The sequence below is a fragment of the Cyrtonyx montezumae genome, unplaced genomic scaffold (assembly GCF_038088225.1).
Source record: "Cyrtonyx montezumae isolate F1298 unplaced genomic scaffold, pur_monq_1.0 scaffold_16, whole genome shotgun sequence".
NCBI classification, from domain to species: domain Eukaryota; kingdom Metazoa; phylum Chordata; class Aves; order Galliformes; family Odontophoridae; genus Cyrtonyx; species Cyrtonyx montezumae.
Window position 1 is genome coordinate 9,128,833 of NW_027071892.1, and position 19,162 is coordinate 9,147,994.

Consider the following 19,162-nt stretch of genomic DNA (forward strand, 5'->3'; position numbering starts at 1 on the left):
CTGGTTCTCAGGGTGTGGCTGTGCGATCACTGCTCGGGTCTGTGCCAGGTGCTGCTGCACGTTATTCTCTGCTCCAACAGCGAGGTGTCCTGCTTTCATTGAAACACAAAGGGGCATCTGTAATTGCTTTTCTTTAAAAGCCATTCCTACTGACCCTGACCCATTTGTTTTTATCAGCTTCATGTTAAGCGTTAGAGAGCTTAAGCTTAAAAGTTAAGAGTTTAAACTCTATTTCTCTTTTTCCTGTTGGTATTAAATCCAAGCACATTCTTACTGGGTCTATCTTCTTAGTAAGTGGTTTTTATTAAAATGTTTTAGGAGTGTTCAGCTAATGGTATGGATACCCCAAAGCATAAGTTTTAATTAAATAGAAGTGAGAAGACTCTGAAGAGTGAGGATGATCATAAAGTTTTGACCAGTGCTTTTTGCCTCTTTTGCATGTGAATTATGGTCATATGTTTGCAAATGCTTTGAATGGACCAGATTGCTCATTTTAGGGTTTGTTTGCCATGATCTTAGGGGACTTCTTACAAACATTCAGGTCAGCAACAAACAAGTCTTTCCAAGTTAAAGAAAAATGCTTATGTAGCCGAAATACTTTCGTCTCTGCAAATCTGTGTTAATTCCAGTGAAACCCAGGAGGCTTTGTTTATGGGCGTGGTTTGGGGGTAGGAGGGAAAGAAACAGAAATTGAGAGATTAATGTTGGGTTTTGCCAGTGTGATCACCTGTTTGTATGGGAGCTATAAAAATGGAAACAGTGAAAACTGGTGTGCTTCCCAGATTGCTGTCTCTTCCTTCATGTGCAGAGCCAAGTACAACTTTTCTATTAACCCTATTTATCTTTACATTTTTGGCTTATTACGGTGCTCATATCTAACTTTCAAGATAAACTGTTGTAGAAATGAGTCACTTGCATTAGGTGTTCACTTGGATCCAGACAGTACTTGAAGCAGGAGCTGCTTTCAAGGCCTGTCAAAGTACACGGTTGAGTGAAGATTTCGATTTGTGGAAATGTTTGCAGGCAGTGGTGGAAGCAAAGGAAATGTCTCAGCTGTGTGACACTGAATCAAGAAATTGAGCATAATTAGAGCAAGCAGTGGGCAAAATGTTAACCTACAGCTTTAATAATAGTTATATTGAAAACCATTTTGTTTCAAGTGGTATTGTGCTGTTGAAATTCTGTGGTAAATACTTAACATGCAATCCTCCTTCCATTGCTTGTACTAATCAGGAATTCAGAAGTCACCAGGGTCTTATTTCATTTCCCAAAGTAATATCTTTTAGCAGTGACAGGCTCGTAATTGGTTTTGCTTACAGGGATGTGTTTTCCAATTTATGGCAGTGGTGCACTGTGTGTGTTTGATAAGCATGGAAGGACTCATGGGAGATGCCTGCAAGATGCTACTGAATGATGATGGCTGTTGTAATGTTAGCAGAGGTAAAGGTGCTTCTGGTGCTCAGAGCCACGAACAAGAGGTGAACCACTTCCATTTTTTTAACACTGAAAGCAAAATTGCATTGCTTTCTGCCTGTGGTTTTTGCTCAGGAATGGTTGAATCAAACTAAACTGGCTTCAGGTGTGCTGGATTTTTGTAAGAGGTGTTGGTACTGCAGCAGCTCACTGTCAGGGCCAGCTGGTCACATCCTCTTGCTGGCTCACCTGTGGCACTGAAGGGCCTTGTGCAGAACACCTGCTACTATTTGCCTTGTTTTTGACATCTGCCCTTCTGTGTTATCCCCTGCTTTTGCAGGGCAATCTTTGGCTTGGATTTTTGTGGTGTTGTATTAGAGGTGTATTCTGCTCTTCTCAATCATTGAGCTCTTTGTCTCCAAAACTGGGGTTAAGGAGAGCAGTCATGTTACTGAGAGATAGCAAACCTCAGCTGTGCATCAGTGTTGTCTTTACCACATGGTTTCATTCTCCCTAATGGAGGCACATTTAACTCTAGAATAGTGATGTGCTTGTTCCATTGAGCTTGTCATGTGTATGAGTGGTGCATCCTTTCTTATGGTCAGCTTCTGAAGGCACACAGCCGTACCACAAATACCTGACTTGATATCAGAGAGGTAATGCCTCAATGTGAGGAATAAGGAGTAAGAGATGGTCTAGCATTCCTCAAGAGCAGAGGAATGGCATTTATGGGAAGCCTGTGAGCCTGCATGGGTAGAATTCTGTAGCATTATGGAAGTACCAAAGAAACTAATTGAAGAGGGGTTATCTGAGTGGAGCAGGATTCCAAGATAATTAGTAGATGCAGTGTTAAAGACAAGAGCAATTATCTTGAGGATGTTGTTGCATGCCTTAAACAAAAGAAGGATTCAATCTACCATTGAGCATTTTATTTCTTTTATTTGACAAATTATCTGTAAGTGTTGCAGCTGTTCAAGCAAGCCTTTCTAATAAGGGTAACCACGCAAGCTCTAGTTAATGAAGAAAGTAAAAACAACAAATGGAGACAGGTTTTGATTTGAAGCTCTGGAAGTATTCTACTTCTCTACCAAAAATAAGTGCTCAGAAATGTTGTCATTAAAGGTTTTTAATGATGCACTAAAAAGTGTTTGGACTACTTAGCCAAGTAATTTATGAGAAATGAGTCCTCAGAGGTGTTTGCGTCCTGCTGTTTAGTTACAGAAGAACAGGTTGGTAATTAATGACACTTGATAGGCTGTCTAATAATTCTGCACAAGCTTGGCTTCTCAGCCCTTGGGGACACAGCCATTAATGTTTTTTTCATTATTTTTTTCATCTTTTAGATAGAACTAACAGTATACTGTACAGATTAAACATTATTCTAGACAGCTGGTCTGGAAAGTTTAGATGCTGATCTCTACTGACTTCTTTAGGCTACTGGGTGAGCACACTCACCTTTGCTAGCAGGGATGCTGCCTGCCTGTCAGGCTGTTGTGCTGTTTGACCAGCGACCTGCAGTTCTGCCTAACTGCAGTCTGGAAGAGGCCACTAACCAAGCAACAAGCTTATTGCAGCTTCTTCACTAGTTGTCCACGGTTTGAATACAATGTCTTGTATGCAGGGAGGTTTTTCCAGGCACTGTGCACATGATGTTACTGTGACTTGCCAGGAGTATTTGCACGTACCTTTTAATAGCTCTCGCTGCACATAAAAGGTGCGGTGCTATACTATATTTAGGAGTTGTTTGAGCCTCTGGGCAGTCTGTAAGTGGTGGGCTGGGATCAGCATTATTGTGATGCAGCACTAAAGCAACTTATGTTACATTGACATATCCAATGATTTTGTGTAGTGAAGAACAGCTTAGATTTAATGCGTGCTCTAGCAGTGCTTGGTGGAAAAGCTGATGGACTGAGTCATCTTTTCCACCATATTACTGCTGTCCGTTGTCAGGTCTTAACTTTTCTTCAGAATTCTGTGAGTTATTACTTAAGGAAGCTGGAAGCTTTTACATGGTGCTCGTCTGTTGGTAGTACTGCTAAGGGATTTGATTTAGTAGTTTAGTGGGTAGGGATGGTGATAGGAGGATGGTTGGACTAGATGATCTTGTCGGTCCTTTCCAACCTAATGTACCTATGAACCTACTTTGCAGACCAGATGTTTCCTAAGCACCTGGAGTGGTTCAATAAGTTCAATCATCTCCAATAAATCTACAACACTTTGGTGAATGTAACATTAACCCTACAGTGCTGTTTTTAAAAAGAATTTTTGAAATAAAATTGTCTTACACATGTTGAAGAAATGGTGCTTCAATATTTTTCTTGTTCACTTGTGGAGGGAAGGAAACCCTTATGTATCTGACTGTATATTCTGACTCATCTTGGCAGCTTTTTAAAAAGCAGGTAACGTGGTAACAAATTGGTAAACTTATGGGAGGAACTGGTGAATGACATTGAAATATGTCCATGTTCAAGGGGAGAAGTGGCTTTGTGCTCGTTGTAGATTTGTGTCTGCCTGAGTACTCACAGAAAGAAAATATTCCCATTTCAGTGTTTATAATAGTCATGCTTAACATTTCCTGTTTATCTCCAAATGAAGTTTCTGATCTTTGGAATCAGAAAATTGACTTAGACTTTTCCAGAAGAAGACTTAATGGTAGGTTTAAGGAGTCTGAATAGGTTAAATTAGTAAAGGTCTATTTTCCCAAACGTGTGCGGGCTTTCCTAGTTCGTGTAATGAACTGTGAAGGACTGATTGGCAAGTAGATGCCGAAGCACTTGTCTAGTGATAGCAGAAGGAATGCATTACCTAAAAACCTGCATGTCTGCAGTGTCTGGGAGGCAGCTCTGCATCCTTCTTTGCTGCTTCAGGGTGGTGGATCTGCAGCCTCGAAGTGCAGTACTGGAAATACTGTGTTGTGGAACTTCTCAATCTGAGAAGCAAGCAGGCAGCCCTGTAGCCTGCTCCTCTTCCAGAAGCTGTATCAACAAGAGATTCTTGGTATCTGTGTGTTTATCTATTTCCTGCCCTCCCTAGGGAATGCTGACACAATGTAGCACATTGTGCAGCTCATTAATCAGCTTATTTTTTTTGTCTAATTGCGTAAACTTCCAATTATAGGAAAACCTGCAGCTACCAAGTTTCCAGTTTGGCTCTTCTTATTGTGGTACTTATCAGTGTGCTTGCAACTTCCATTGATGTAGCCACAAGTGAGTGCTTCCAGGGCAGGTGTACCTTTAGTTTCCCTTTGCAGAAGCGGAAAATGCCTTTCCTTCTTGACCACCACATCATGGTAGATTAGTTTTGGTGACTTGAAGATGTCTTCAAGTTTTGTGTCTTCTAGGAGAGAGAAAAAAAGCCTTGCATAAAGCAGGGGCAGGCTTGCCTATTGGCTGCTGCATGGGCAGTGGATAAATACTTGAGATTTTTGTTGCAGCAAAATAAATTAAGGACTCCAAACTCAGGGATTTGAGAATTCTTAGTAGTAATCGTGCATGCCTCCAGCTGTATGCTCTCATCTCCTTTAGCTGTGATCATCATGCTGCTGCTTGCTGAAACAGATCAGAGGATTGATAAAATATTAACGACAAAAGGCAGACAGGTCCCATGGGCTCAGCTGGAGACAGATCACCTCCGGCTGTGCTGTGCTGCCTGAGTGCCCCGGGGCAGGGATGCACGGCAAGGGCAAATGGGGCAGTTGCCTGAGGAAAGCATGGTCTTATGTTGTCTTAAAGTGATGAATCAAGTGTAAGCTTTCCAATGCAGCTGTTTCTCCCACTGCTTCACAGGCTTTGGAGGACAGTAATAATTTTGCCAAGCCTGGAGTGCTGCATTTCTGTTGTTGTGTGTAAACAGCCTGGGGCATCCCTGTGCCTGTGAACTACTGGAGGGAACCAGAAGAATGGCTTTTGCTGATGTCAGGTGTACCTGAGGAGGAGGTTTTGGTATCTGGCATAACAGAATAATGAAGGTAAAAGTTCATGGAATCTGCTTGAGCTCAACGGTGCACCTGGAGCAGGGCTGCTCTCTGGGCTGGGGCCTGTGGCACATCTTCATATCTCGGATTTAGCCCCTTTGTGGATGATGCTGTGATTCCTTAGTTCTAACATGCTCTGGTGGTGGCTCTTCAAGCAAATAATTTTAAGATCTGGTTATGCCCAGAGCTGAAATCCTAAAATAGTAATGATTTAAGTTGCTAAAATAGCTAGAAGGGATCTAAGAAGCTGCTTCCACGTGATGTGGTAATGTGATACGCTTGGGATTTATGAAAGCAAATGCATTTCTTAGATGCTTATACTATTTTTATGTTCGTTAATACTAATGGATCTGTAACCAGAACTGTTCTTTAGAAATCATTGTATTAGCAAATCATGTAAAGCCAAATACACAAGATCTCTTTAGATCATAGTCAAGTAAAAAGTGTCCTGGTGTGTTAGATATTTCCTAGTACTGCATATACTTTCCAGAAAAAGATCTCATGGCTTGGTAAAAGCAGTAGCTTCAGAAGAACATCCAGCCTGCTCTGCTGCCTCCTGTTCCATGTAAATTAGCTGTGCCCATTTGCCACAGCACAGCTCTGGTCTAAACCCATGAGAGTTGAACAGTACAAGCTAAATTGGGTAAGTTGTGGCTGGCATCCTGCAACTCAGAACCAAACAGCTTAACAGCAGTCGGTGATGACATACAGAATGATTTTACCAGATTAATGTGCTTGATTACCTCATTTTTCAAGGCTGCCTGATTGCTGCAGATACCAGTCTTGAAAGCAAGGCTAAATTTGATCCCCAGCAACATTGTTGTGCTTACAGCAGCCCTGGGTGTCTAGACAAAAAAAAAAAATAATAAAAATAGGGAACTTCCAAATATCCTTTTTGTCTGTGGTGTTGCTTTGTTGACTGAATTAAAGTATTTTAAAATGTATTCCTTAGGAACCAAATAAATGTAGGTGTTCAGGCTTGTCATCATTATTCCATTGCTGATAAAAGCATGTTAGAATAGCAGTGCATCTTGTGCTTGGACAGTCCTGCTGTCTGAACAGGAAGCTGGTGTTCATAACTACAAGCCAGCTGGGTGAGGTCACAAGCTCTTCTCTTAAGACAGGAGGAGCCTTTTTTCCTTGACACGGATTGTTTTCTTGTGTGGTTAATTGCATTGCAGAATGACAGGAACATCCTGGAGCGACTGCAGCAGAGTGAATCAAGGAGCCGAGGGGTCTGCAGGATGGAGTGTGCAGGATATCTGAGTCACTTCTAAGTGAGAAGGATCAAGGGAGGAGGAGGCTTTTCCTTCTGTCTTACAGGCTGTCCTGCACCAGAAATCACTTCATATTTGTGTAACGATGCTCTTTGGCCACGGTGCATATTTCTCAAGATTCCAGTGATGCCTCCAGAGTGTAAATTATTGCAAGAGAAGCTGATAACTTTTACAACTGAGTTTCAAAAAGAGGATGAAAACTGTTGAAGCATGCCACTTGTGGATTTTATGTTCATGGTGTACGGGTTGAGGATACAAAGAAAAAAGGTTTAGCTAATAACAGAATTAAGCGTAGAGGTTGGCCCTTTTTTGTAGAAGTTGTTGTGCATGTTCCTTTGAAAGCTGTGGCTGTTACGCAGTTGCTGTGCCTTCCAAATCTTACTGGGTTGCCTCCTTTGTGGGATGAACCAGTTACCAAGCAGTCCATAGGAAACACTAATCCAACTGTCGACGAGTTATTTTCCATATGGAAATACTAGTGTTCTGTCATCCCTTTGTTTCTGCCGAGAAAAGAAACAAGCTAAGCTGTTGCAGTGTCCCTTCAGTAGAACACTGAGCTGGTTTGTCTTCTGTAAGCTGATTTTGGATGCAGCTTAATGTTCTGAACTCTTGATGTTTTTTTTTCTTTATTTGTGGGAATGGAGCACAAGGATAAAGTAATCCTGGTTTTGTAACAGGAGGTCTGCTTGCATGTTGAAGTGTTAATAAATCTTTACTGGTCTCTTAGAGGCTCATGTTTCATTCTCAGAAGCATAGTGATAGTTACCTTTCAGTTTCATGATAGAAAGGCAGAAACCATGGCATACACCATGTGGTGGGGTGTGATGGTGCACGTCTGCATATTATCCGCATTAGTGTGGTCTTGTATATACTGCATCTAGGCAACATGCAAACACTTGTATATCCAGTGCTGTAAAACCCTGTAATTGGATGAGCAGTCTTGATTGCAGGCTAATCTTTGGAGCCCCAGCTCAGCTAGAGGCTGGTTTGCTGCTTGGTGAAACACAATAAAGGGTTCTGCCGTTAATTGTTAATCAGAAAATCAGTGCAAAGGTTTCCCTGTGTGACGGTGGGCATGGAGCAGTCCCTCCTTTGGGGCTGTCCTGTCAGTCAGCCCCACATCATGTCTCAGGTCGCAGAATTCCTTCAGACTTTTTTTTACTGTTGTTTCTAAGCTTCCAATTCCTTTTTGCATTGTTACTTTCTATTCCTGCTTCACTCTTCTGCATTTTCTTTATTTCCTTTTTTTGCCTTTTGTGTCGATTCAGTTTGGTTTCTTTTCAGAGGCTTTTACTTCTAGCTCTGTGAATCCCTGCACTTAAAATAGACCTGTCTGGACAGGGTGTTAAATTAAGAACATTGTTACCTTTGGTGATGTGCTCATTTTGGATTCTTTTTTTTTTTTTTGACACTTATGCAATGTAATATGTAGCTGGAATGTGCTGCCAGAGTCCCAGAAAACAGAAGGAATCTCCAGAAGACAAAGCAGGATTTTTCAGAGGTTCATTGAATTTTGTTGCAGTAGGATAAATGTGCAATACAAGGATGAGGGTGTCTGAGCTGAAAGCATTTTGTATTTATAAAATTTATATAAAAGTGTATATATAGTACTGCTTCTCATGATCTCTTCTAATGATTGACAATGCAGGATTTCTGGTTAAATAAATAAAATAAAATGTTGAGGTGTTCTGACCGTGTGGGTAGTCCACTTATTCTGTAGCAGTTGGAATGCAAAGGAATGCTGGCTGAAAGTCCAAGAGAGCTGTTCTGTTATCCAGAAACGTTGCCTGCCTGCTTTGCTCTCTGCTGAGGTGCCACAGGGCATTCCCGTGCTCCCATCTCTTTGTTCCCAGCTCTGTGCTTGCAGCTGTGACCATGGTGGTGAAGTTGGTCTGGCTGAGAAACATCTTTTCTCCCAAGCCGGTAATTTTTCAGCTGGATCTGTCCCCTGTGCTGGGTGGGGAGAACAGCAGCCTGACGGCACAGCTCCTGGTGCTGCCTGCTGCTGGTGCCTCACTCCTGGGGGCACGGTTCACCCTGGGCTGTACTTCCACTGCAGTTAAGCTGAGTTTAAGCAGCTCCTCGCTGCTTAAACTAACTTCATTTCTGTCTGCCCAGCCTGAGCGGGTGGCACTCCCCTGCCCTTTTCTCATGGAGAGCAACTGCAGGAGATGCACTATGCTGGATGTGGCCCTGACCCATCAGTGTGGAAATGTGGGCTTGGGATGGGAGGGGTGGGTGGGTGGAGGATCAGGATGTGGGATGGGGCTGCTTTGGGCAGTGCTCAGGAAGGGGGAACACTGCAGGGAAGCACTTGAGGCTGCAATCCGACCGTCACTCTTATCTCAGGGTAATTTCCTGGTGATTGCAGCTGGCACAAGCCCAGACTGCTGCAGGGGCAAAGCAAGCAGCTCTGCAGAACTGTCTGCAAGGAGTGGGGCTGTAGGCTGCTGGTTGGTGCTTCCCAGCCAGGGTTGTTTTAACTGGGCTGTGTTCCTGCTGGTGCTGTGAGCATTACTGGATCACGGTGGGAACACTCATCCTGAGCAGCACCCTGTGGTTTGACCAGGTCAAAAAACTATTCTGTATCCCAACTTTGTGTTGGTTTCGGATTTGTATGGATTTCTTTTCCCTGCTTATTTTTGATAACTCAGTGCAGGAGATTTTACTTGGGGACAAACACATGACCACTGCTTGATTTCATCCTAGCTGGATTTAAGCACTTTAGAATTTTGATTCCTCACCACAGCACTTTGAGAAAGTATTTATATGACAGTATCTTCGGAGCAAAATGCAAATCAAATACACTTTTGAGAGAGAAACCACATTGCCGTTATGGCCTGATGTGCATTGGGGTTCCTTTTGTTTGTTTTTTGGGAAGTAGGAATACAGGAAAAGCTTGAGCTAAAGCTTTGTAACAGTATGAAATAGTTACAATAAATACTCAGTTTACAGGAATGGTAAGAACTGGAGGCACTTAATTGTAAAGTTTTATTTGCAACCATATGTTTAAAAACTGTCAGGCTTGTCAGAGACTGCTCACTGAATGGTGACTTCCTCCATCCGGATGAAGTTGCTTTAAATCTTGTTCTCTATTTAGACCACAATTGGAATTTTGTCATCTAGAAAAATCAACCATGTTTGTTTCTAATGTGTAAGGGCCATAGCTCATAACTATATATGCAGATTTGATATATAAATTAACTAATGTTTTTTTTCAAATGGCAGCGTATGCAGTTTGATTCCCAACTTTTAATATTAACTGCTTTTTTTTTTTTTTTACAGAGGGGATTGGGGAGTGGTGTAAGCCTCTCTGCTAGGACTGTGCCTCCTCGAATGGCCCTGAAATAGGATCTGGCTCAAGCTGTGGCTGTTCTCAATAGCTAAATTTACTGCCTTGCCTGGAGAGGAGCCTTGAATCCATTTCAGTGAGCGAGGAATCTCAGACCCAGTAATGCGAACAGGCTGTCATGGGCTTCCCTGCTGCTGTGGAGGCAGTCTGCTTTGTTTCCAAGATGATTATCTTGCTAAAGCGTGGTCTGCCTTTAATTTAAGCAGAAAGGCTTCGTTCTTTAAAAGTGGCCAGATGAGGTTGCAGAAGAGGTCAGAGTTGTAGCCTCTAGATTGAGTGATCAAAGTCTAATGAAGAAACTCAGTGGGGAAAATAAAGGAGGGCAGAGGAGCAGAAACAGTCATCCGTTCATCGAGGGTGAAGTTGTAGTTCTGCAGATACAGGGCTTCTGAAGATATGGATCATGATTAACAAAGTGCTTTGGGTAGCTAGAAGGTTAAAGCACTCCTAAAGGGTTGGAAGCACTGAATCTGCAGTAACCATGTGGATTAAAATTGGTGACCTGAGAATTGCTGAAATATGAAAATAAAACCTGCCCAAGGACCTCCCCTAGGAAGTCACTCTGTGGGTTATCGCCTCCAAAACAGGAACCATAGAGTGATTTCTCCTACTCCCACTAAGATTTATGATGAAAGCAATTCAGTATTTCTGCATAAGTTTATGCAGTTAATTTGGGTGAAAAATGGGGGCAGTAGACAAACCTGAAGTCTGACCAGTGGCTGGTTGTTAGTGATGGTCATGAAATACTAAGTAAATACCTAAAGGTTGTTGTTACTGACTGTAGTGCTAAGGAGATGCTAAAGCATGTTTAAAAATAACTCACAGAATTCTGATATTATGGCTCTGCTGGTTTCTTCTGGAAAGAGCACAGCTGCAGGGAGGATTTCAAATTGTCACCTTGCTCCCAGTGTGGCTGCTGGCTTTGCTGCGGAGAGGAGTCCAGCGGGGTTAATCTGGGGCTTGTGTAACTCAAAATTGGTTTCTGTGGTGAGGAGAGGATGTGGCCAAATGTTTTTGCTCTGGCTTTTCCTCAAAATGCTGTGCAGGTGAAAGCAGACTCCTATAGTACGTCCAGAAAGCTGAACGCTGCCAAAGGAAGCAAAATAAATGCTCTATCATAAAGCGGTTTTGAAAACTGACATTTGATATACACATTTACAGAGGCCACAGTCGTAGAAGTTTTGCTTTTCAGGCACAGAAATTTCCTTTAACATATGGGAATTAAAGAGCATAGTGTATGAGAAGTGCATGGAAGTGCAGAATGGCAGTAGAGCATGGGAGATGGGGGATTTGTGTTACAGACTGCACTGCTTGAAATCCAGTTCAGACAGCTGCTCGCACAGAGCCATGCTGCCTTGGATCAGGGTCAGAGCAGGGACTGGGGGCTCCCTGCATCCCCCTGCCCTCATGAAGTCAAGCCCAAGCTGAACCTGGGCAAGCTGCTGCTGCCTTATTTCACATTTGGATGCTGATTGAAGCAATCGCTTTAAATGTTGACGAATGGCACTCAGAAGTGGGTTCTCAGTGCTGGGGCTGTTCTCCTGTTTCCTTATTGGAAAGGAGACACTTGGTATCCCTGTTCAGCTCTTTTCCCATGATGAAAGTTTTTTTCTTCTATTTTGAAGTGACAGTATTTGATAATGAGGCTTCATAAATTTGAGTTATATTTATAGTTAATACTCATTAAAAAGGCAGTCTGTCCTGCAGTTCAATACAGTGTTGAACTGAGCTGTTAGCCCTGAAACATTTCATCCATTTTCTGTGAGGTCTGACTCTGTACTAAAAAAGCAAACCTTTTAGAAGGGAAATTGTCACTGAATTCTGAACTCCTTGTTTTGGAGCAGAGCTGCTGATTCCTTCATTTTTCCTGGCAACAAGTCTTGCTATTGTGCTGTGGGAAGCAGGCAGGATGCACTGCAAAGTGTTAACTCACATGCGAGTGCTAATCTGGTTACTCTGGGTAACAAACAAAATCTGTAAGGAGAATTAAGAACAAGAGCTTGAATTCTGTCTCTCATGCCAGGTGGGTATCTCCTGTTTTCCAGTGAAGGCTTTGCAGAGTGCCCCACGCAGCCTTGCCCTCCCTGGCATCACCTCTGCCAGCTCTGTGCTGTGTGAGTCAGGGTTTCTGTTTCCACTCCAACACTTGCACTGAGTCACTCATTCTGTTGTGGATGCCCAGGGTTTATGGCCTGCATGGCAGGATTGCTCTTGTTCCTTCCTTGTTTGTCTGTCAAGGGTGTAAATTTCCACTGGTTTTGTAGCTCTGACTGCTCAGATGTTCCCTGGTCAGTGCTGGTGCCCTGGTGGTGACAATACTCTGTTGTGCAGCCAGTGACATGCCAAATATCGTTCAAATTGAGCTTCAGTTTTTAACTCTTCAACTCTGCAAATTTCATACATGCATTTCATTCATACATTCTTCCACTATGAAAGATAAGCATTTTTGTCTCAGAAATTCTCTTCTGCTGTTTCCAGATGCACAAGCCAGAGGTCCTCCCTGTGCAGTGATGTTGGAGGGGGTGCCATTGGGGGCTGGGGTGAGCTGGGCCCAGCACTGGCCCCTCCAGCAGTGCTGCTCAGTGCCCCAGGGCCTGTCAGAGAGGTGGGAGTGAGAGAAATGCATGGTGCTATAAGACACTTAAAGGAGAGGAGGGCTGAGAACGCACACAGTAAACCTGTAAATTGTCATAGCAAGCCGAGGTATTTTAATTAATGTACCTTGGATAAAAGTTACAACCTTTCCTCTCTCCAGCCTCTTGGTGGTTGTTCTTCTACCAGAGTGAGTTAAAGCAGTCAGGTTTTGTTGTGCCACTCCCATAGAGAATATGGCATCAGCATCTGCAGTGTGATATGTTTCAGGTTAAGAATGCTGTTTGCAGTCTTCAGGAAGGTTTTAAAAAAGCTCAGTACTTACCCTCTGAACAGGCTGAGGTGATTATAGCTGCAACTGTGCAATTGTTCAGTTTTGCTTTTTGAGTCGACGTTTTAACTGGAAACCTTGGGGGTTGTTGCTGAGGCAGGATGTAGTCACAAGGCTGCATTTTCTGTCTGATAGCAGTGGTCACTGAAAAACAGTGTTGTTTGGTGGCTCTTCCTTGGCTTCATTATTAAAGGTGGAATGTGGGCCTGCAGGAAGGGCGAGGCCTTCCCTCTGCAGCTCCAAACCTGACACAGGAGCCTGACATAATCAGAAGCTTTCCTAAACAGATGCTGGCCTGGGGACTGGGAGCAGCAGCCCCTGCCCACAGGGGTCTGGATTTTCCAAATACTTTGATAAGCAACTGTTGTAGTAGGTGTGTGCAAAGAGGGCTGGCACCTGGTAACTTTGCAGACGTATAAGGAAGAGATCTGATGAACACAAAGATGGGTTAATATTAGGAGCCTTTCTTCCTCTGAAGGTAACTGATAAAATGTATTTTGTGGCTTTTTGTAGCTAAAAGGCAATTTGCAAAATGCTGTGGTTGGTTATAGCAATGTGATTATTGCAGCACGGCCAGGGAAAAACTCCATGTACTCGATCCAACTGAAAGCTTTCAGGGTAAAGTTGAGTGGTACTCCCTGTTAGGGCATAGATCTGCTGCAGCTCATGGTTTACATGATGCACACACATCCAGTTGTAGTACTCCAAATGTTTTTAGAAACTGTTTTGCATTATGTCATCTGAGGTGGCTGTTTCATGTCATAAAGCTGCTTGTTAGGTTAATGTGTGTTTGCTTCCGGTGTGCCAGAATCCCTCTGGAGGTGTCTGTTTCATTCCATGTAAATAGAAAGAAGTGGGTCAGGATAGAGGGCAAGTAAACTGTTGAAATACCTTCCTCTAATTTGTTCCTCTCCTCTAAGCCAAATTAAGTACCAGAGCTGTGTAGAGGGGAGTCAGTGTAAACATTAATTACAAAATGTAGATGTGGAAACCAGCTGCCATCCAGAGGGACCTTGACAGGCTTGAGAAGTGGGCCCATGTGAAGCTAATATGTACAGACTGGGAGAAGAACTCATGGAAAGCAGCCCTGCTGAGGAGAACTTGAGGATCCTGGTGGACAAGAAGCTGGACGTGAGCCAGCGGCATGCACTTGCAGCCAGGCAGGCCAACTGCATCCTGGGCTGGCTATGTAGTGGGGAAGGGGCTGTCCCCCTCTGCTCTGCCCTTGTGAGACCCCATCAGGAGTTCTGCATCCAGGCCTGGGACCCCTGGCACAAGGATGATGTGGAGCTGATGGAACAAGCAAGAGAAGGACCACAAAGATGATCAGAGGCTGGAACACCTCTCTGGCTGCTCCAGAACTCTTGGTTTCGTGTAGAAGTCATCACATACCTCTTCCCACAAATGCTAGGTAGTGCTGTGTGCTTCTGTCAGCTCAGCTAGCTGACCTGGATACCAGCTGCCACTTGAGCTTAGGCTGTACTTAACAATGAGCACCCTCTACAAAATCTGTTTAAGAATGTGCTGCTGTTCCTGGAGCATTTCCAGTTCTTTGGAGCTTCCGGTGGGATTTGGCAAGAGTGCTAACCTGGTCATTAACCTCAGCAATCAAATGACTGACCTCTTACAGGATATAATGCTGATTGGGCTCACTAGTTCTAGTTGTGTGGAGGTTTATCAATCCTATGTGTATTTTCTTAAACAAATATTACAGTTCTTGCAGTTTACTTTTCTACCAAATATTGCTTTTGTCTTGTTGAGATCTTGAGCATCACTGCATTCTGCCATTTAATTATGGAATACTTTATGGTTCACTGGTCGTTCAAGTTGATAATGCACCATGAAATTGAAATCAAATACCTTTGGAAAAAAATTGAGTGAATGAATCTTCTCTTTAGAGAGTTAGAACGTGTTCAGCTGCTGAACCCCCATTAATACAATAGACTTTTAGCAGATGTTCAGACTTACAGTGAAGTATTAAACAGCTCTTAACATCAGAAGGGGCATAGTGTCATAGATAGATTTGACAGCAGGAGGGAACCTGCTGCTTTCTGAACAAGAAAATTAAGTACTGAGGTACCTTGAAGTCCCCTGCAGTGAGGGGGATGAGCTGGATTTCTCTTGATTCTATAGATTAAAACGCTGTTATAGCAAAATAAATCAAGACCAAACAAATTTGGTTCAATGTTAAACAGTTCAAAGTTTGTGTATAAACTGGGAATGGAAAAAGGTGTAGAATTGTATGCCAGAGGTTTGAGTGTATTTGTGTGTATATATGCACAAATACATAACAACCTTTAATATTCTGTCTGGAAGTGTTCTGCAATTATTCTGTTGAGAGTAGACCTTTCCTGGGAAAGCTATTAACTTCTGATACTTCTGTTTTTTGTTATTTGTTTTCAGTGTTAATAATGAAATGATAGAAGATTTAGGGAATCCACCAACATGAGGTCATGGGAGGGTTTTTGATAAAAGTCATGTTGATGGGAGGTGGAGACAGAGTGATCACGCTTCCATTTATGCCCAGTACCAGTTGATAAAACTGTGGTGGTAAACTATAAAAAGAGGAATTCGGTTGTTCTGCATTTCTCATTCTATTCCTTTACCTTCAGATGAACAGATAGCAAAGCATCACAGTCATTTCTATTAATTTGTCTGACAGTGTTCTTTTTTCTTACCTAGGGCTGAGAAAACGGAGGTGCTTAGTGAAGACCTGCTGCAGGTATTGTAACGCAGTTCACATATTCTTAACATTCTGTTTGTGAAGTTTGAGCCTTCTGAGTTTCGTGGAGTGCCTGTTATTGAAAAGAAAATGGTCTGGTGGAGCATGATGAGTTGGGAAGGAGCAGTGATTAGGCACAGCTGGTTTGTCGTCACTCACCCTTGTTTGGAAGGAACCCTCTTGGCACTTAAAAGAAGAGGCATAAGGTGTGCTGAGGGCATGCCAACAGATATCTCCTTTTTTTTCTAAAAGATTGGAATTGTTCTGGGTGCAGAATTGCTTCTATTTTAGCTTGCAGTATTTGTTCTCAGGCTTGTCACGCTGACGTTTGTTTGCAGACTTGTCATTCTTATGATGTATGCCATCTCATCAAATGTTAGTTTCATGGTGCAATTCTAGTTGCTGCTGTTAGATTACAAGGTTGGCTGATTACACGAAACAAAGTGACTGCAGACTTGTTCTTCTGCATAGTTCTCTCCCTTTGGTCATTTTGTGAGAGAAAAAGGCAGATGAGTTGGCCAGAGTCAGGTATGCTAGCTGCTCCATCAATCTTCAGTGCCGTGGTTATTTCTAGTCGGTGAGGTGTTACTTACGTTTCATCTCTCTCCAGCTGTTCGGGTTAAAGTAGAAGATGAGAGAATGTATCGGCTTTAGAACTTGTATTCAGCTAGAACGTATGAAGTCATTTTGAGCAATGGTGAAGTGATCCGACCTGAAACGCTGTACTCTGCTTTCCGGGGAGCTGCTGGGCTGCTTTATTTGAGCCATAGATATCTCAGCAGTTTGACAATGCTGTTTTTAATTTCTGAAGAGCTGTGCACAATTAACTGGCAAGAGGGGTGTTATTAAAACACCTTGATGGCTTTGAAGGGCCCATCTGTTTTCTTGGTTAGCTGTGGAATAGTAACAAGAAGTGAAAGCCAAAAGTACTGCTGCTTGTTGCCAAAAAAATTTTGCAAGCAAGGCTTTCCCAGGCACAGAGCAGACTGGCTACACCCAAGTGGAAGAATTTATTCACTTGTTTGTTTGCTCTTGGGGGCTCATGGAGGGGAGGGAGGCTCTTATCTAACTGAAGAGCTTAAAAGCATGGTGCTGTTCATCTTGTAAATGTTCCAGTGTTCCTTTCTATGTTTATCACTAGCTTTGACAGAGGGTTGCTATAGCTTTTTCTTTTTCCTCTTTTTTTTTCTTTTTTTACTGTTTTTTGAAGTTCAGTTTTCTATTTCAAGTATATCTGTTAAATATGTGCCTGTCTGAAGAGAAGCAGTGTGATTCAGTATTGCAAAGGCTTCTACAATAGACCTCCTTTCTGGAATGCCCTTGTAACCTATAGTAAAGCAGTCACTTGGTGCTTTGTACACTGAAGATGCCCTGTGGTTGCAGACAGCTTGGCCTTGAGGTCACGCTTTCAGTTCAGAGGTAGCTTAATGGAGATTAATGTCTCTTGTGATTTTCATGTCGTTTTTGAGCTGAAATGCAGATCAGCAGAGAGTTTATTATCAAGAAGTTTTGGGGTCAAGTTCTTCCTATAGGTCTTTTGCCCTTTGGTTTTGGCATTCTGGCTGCCTGGAAAGAGACTGTCAGAATGTTGGCACTCCAGAGCCTTTCTGGGGAGCATGAGCAGCACGCGTGGCTGGTGTGAGCTGGCAGCGTGCTGGGGGTGGTTCCTCACTGCAGTTACTGCACTTCAGGTGGGGATGAAAACCTGTGCTCGATGTTTTAACAAGTCTTAAATGTGTGACCTTGCAAAAATACTTTCACAAATAGAAGCTCATTTGGAATGTGTTGGTAGCTTTTAGTCTTGATGTTAACAAAATAGAAATCAAACTTCTTAGCTGCAACAGTGGACTGCAAAAGCAGTACCACCTTCATCACGTATCCTTATGTGGACTTCTTGGAAGTAGGCTGAATTTTGAGGTTGTGTGCTCTTTGTGCTTTCAGAGACTTTCATGGACAGTTTCTCTGCTTCTTAATATACCGAAATAGGTATTATGAAACTGTCTTGCAGCTCAGCTTGGGTTCTTCTTGTGTCTGTCAAGAGCTGAGAGTCCTGTTAGTACTGTGCCTCCCAGTGAGGCTTCAGTTTTCCTGCACTGCTCCTGCAGCTTGGGACATCTGCTGCTGCCCTCTGAGGGAATCTGGGGAGCTAGTGCTGCACTTGCTCTGGTGCCAAGGGCAGGGCTCCCATGCCAATAGCAGGGATCCTGTGCTGACCTTCACCAAATCTGTCTGTGCCTCCCTTTGGACATCTTCTCCCAGTCCGTGTCTGCAGAGGATCCTCTCTGCTGGAGCTGCTGTCTCTGTTAGCAGCTGCAGCTCAAGCATTGCTCGCTTTTGCTGGGACTTAACTGCATTCTTCCCACTGCTACTGCATAGGGGTATACATATCCCATCCAAACAGTTACTGTCCATAAGTGCATAAACCAATTGGGAGGGAAATATGTCAATCTTACCTGGATGTGTATTGTTCTAGATGTGAATTTACAGAATTTTATGTTCACTAGGATATGTCTTATTTTTGCTGTCAGGCACTTCTCTTAAGCGTCTGAACTTCTTTGTAAGCTACAAAACTTGAGAAATAAGCAAGCCAGAACTAAATGTGATATAGGAGGAAGATTTTTCTGCTGAGGCCAAGAAAATAACTTCTGTTTCTTATTTTCTTTTCCTCCTCTGTCCCTCTTCCGCCTACTAGATTGAGAGACGTCTTGACACTGTGAGATCTGTTTTCCATATTGCACAGAAACGGTTAATTGCATGTTTTCAGGGCCAGCATGGTACAGATCCTGATAAGAGACATGTAAGTACAGCTACTCTTTGGGTTGTCTTCTGAGACTAGTCTGAATATGGCCTGGCCTTCTCCATTCTGATCAATCACTGTGCCTGAGCTTATCCAAGAGAAGTGTGACTGTAAAAAAAATAATAATAAAAAATCATCTCACATGCTGATGTAGTTCAGCATCCAGATATAATAACATGGACTTGAAATACCTTAGTAACGTCAGGGAGCTCAGGTCTTCATTGTGCTGAGTACTTAAAAGCTTTCATAAGAGCTCAGAAAAGGCAATGCTCTGGCTCCTTGGTCAAACTTCTCATGTTTACAAATGCCTTTGAGCACTAATTTCTCAAATTAACCATAAGCCTTCTGTGCATACTTGATTTCTGCCCCTTAACTGTCTTTAGCCAAACCACAGGGAGGTTTTCTTGATGCATTAAAACTAGAAATTATTAACATTCAAATTTTTACCTTTTATTGAAAAACAATCCTTCTGAAAATGGGCACAGAGAACATACTACTACAGGGAAATGAATGATCTAGTTGCTTAAATCTCAAGTTAAAGCTATTTAGTACTATTAAGGTAGTTATAGTACAATTTGGGCTAGTCATACCAGCTCAGACTACTTCTCATAGTGTCTGAGAACATGAACCTTGCAGCTTGAAACTTCTTATGACTTTGCATTTTCTCTAAGTTAAACAGTGAGTTGTATATGTGATTAATAGAAG

At 42.7% G+C, this 19,162-nt stretch overlaps 1 protein-coding gene across 4 annotated transcripts in view; it reads left to right on the forward strand.

Annotated features, from left to right (window-relative positions):
* ARHGAP17 (Rho GTPase activating protein 17) overlaps positions 1 to 19,162 on the forward strand; it is a 38,791-nt gene that overhangs the window by 1,192 nt on the left and 18,437 nt on the right. For all 4 annotated transcript variants that reach the window (XM_065732726.1, XM_065732729.1, XM_065732727.1 and 1 more), the window contains exons 2-3: positions 15,621 to 15,660; positions 18,353 to 18,457. In XM_065732726.1, coding sequence (XP_065588798.1) covers positions 15,621 to 15,660; positions 18,353 to 18,457 — 145 coding nt within the window. The remainder of the gene's footprint in view (positions 1 to 15,620; positions 15,661 to 18,352; positions 18,458 to 19,162) is intronic.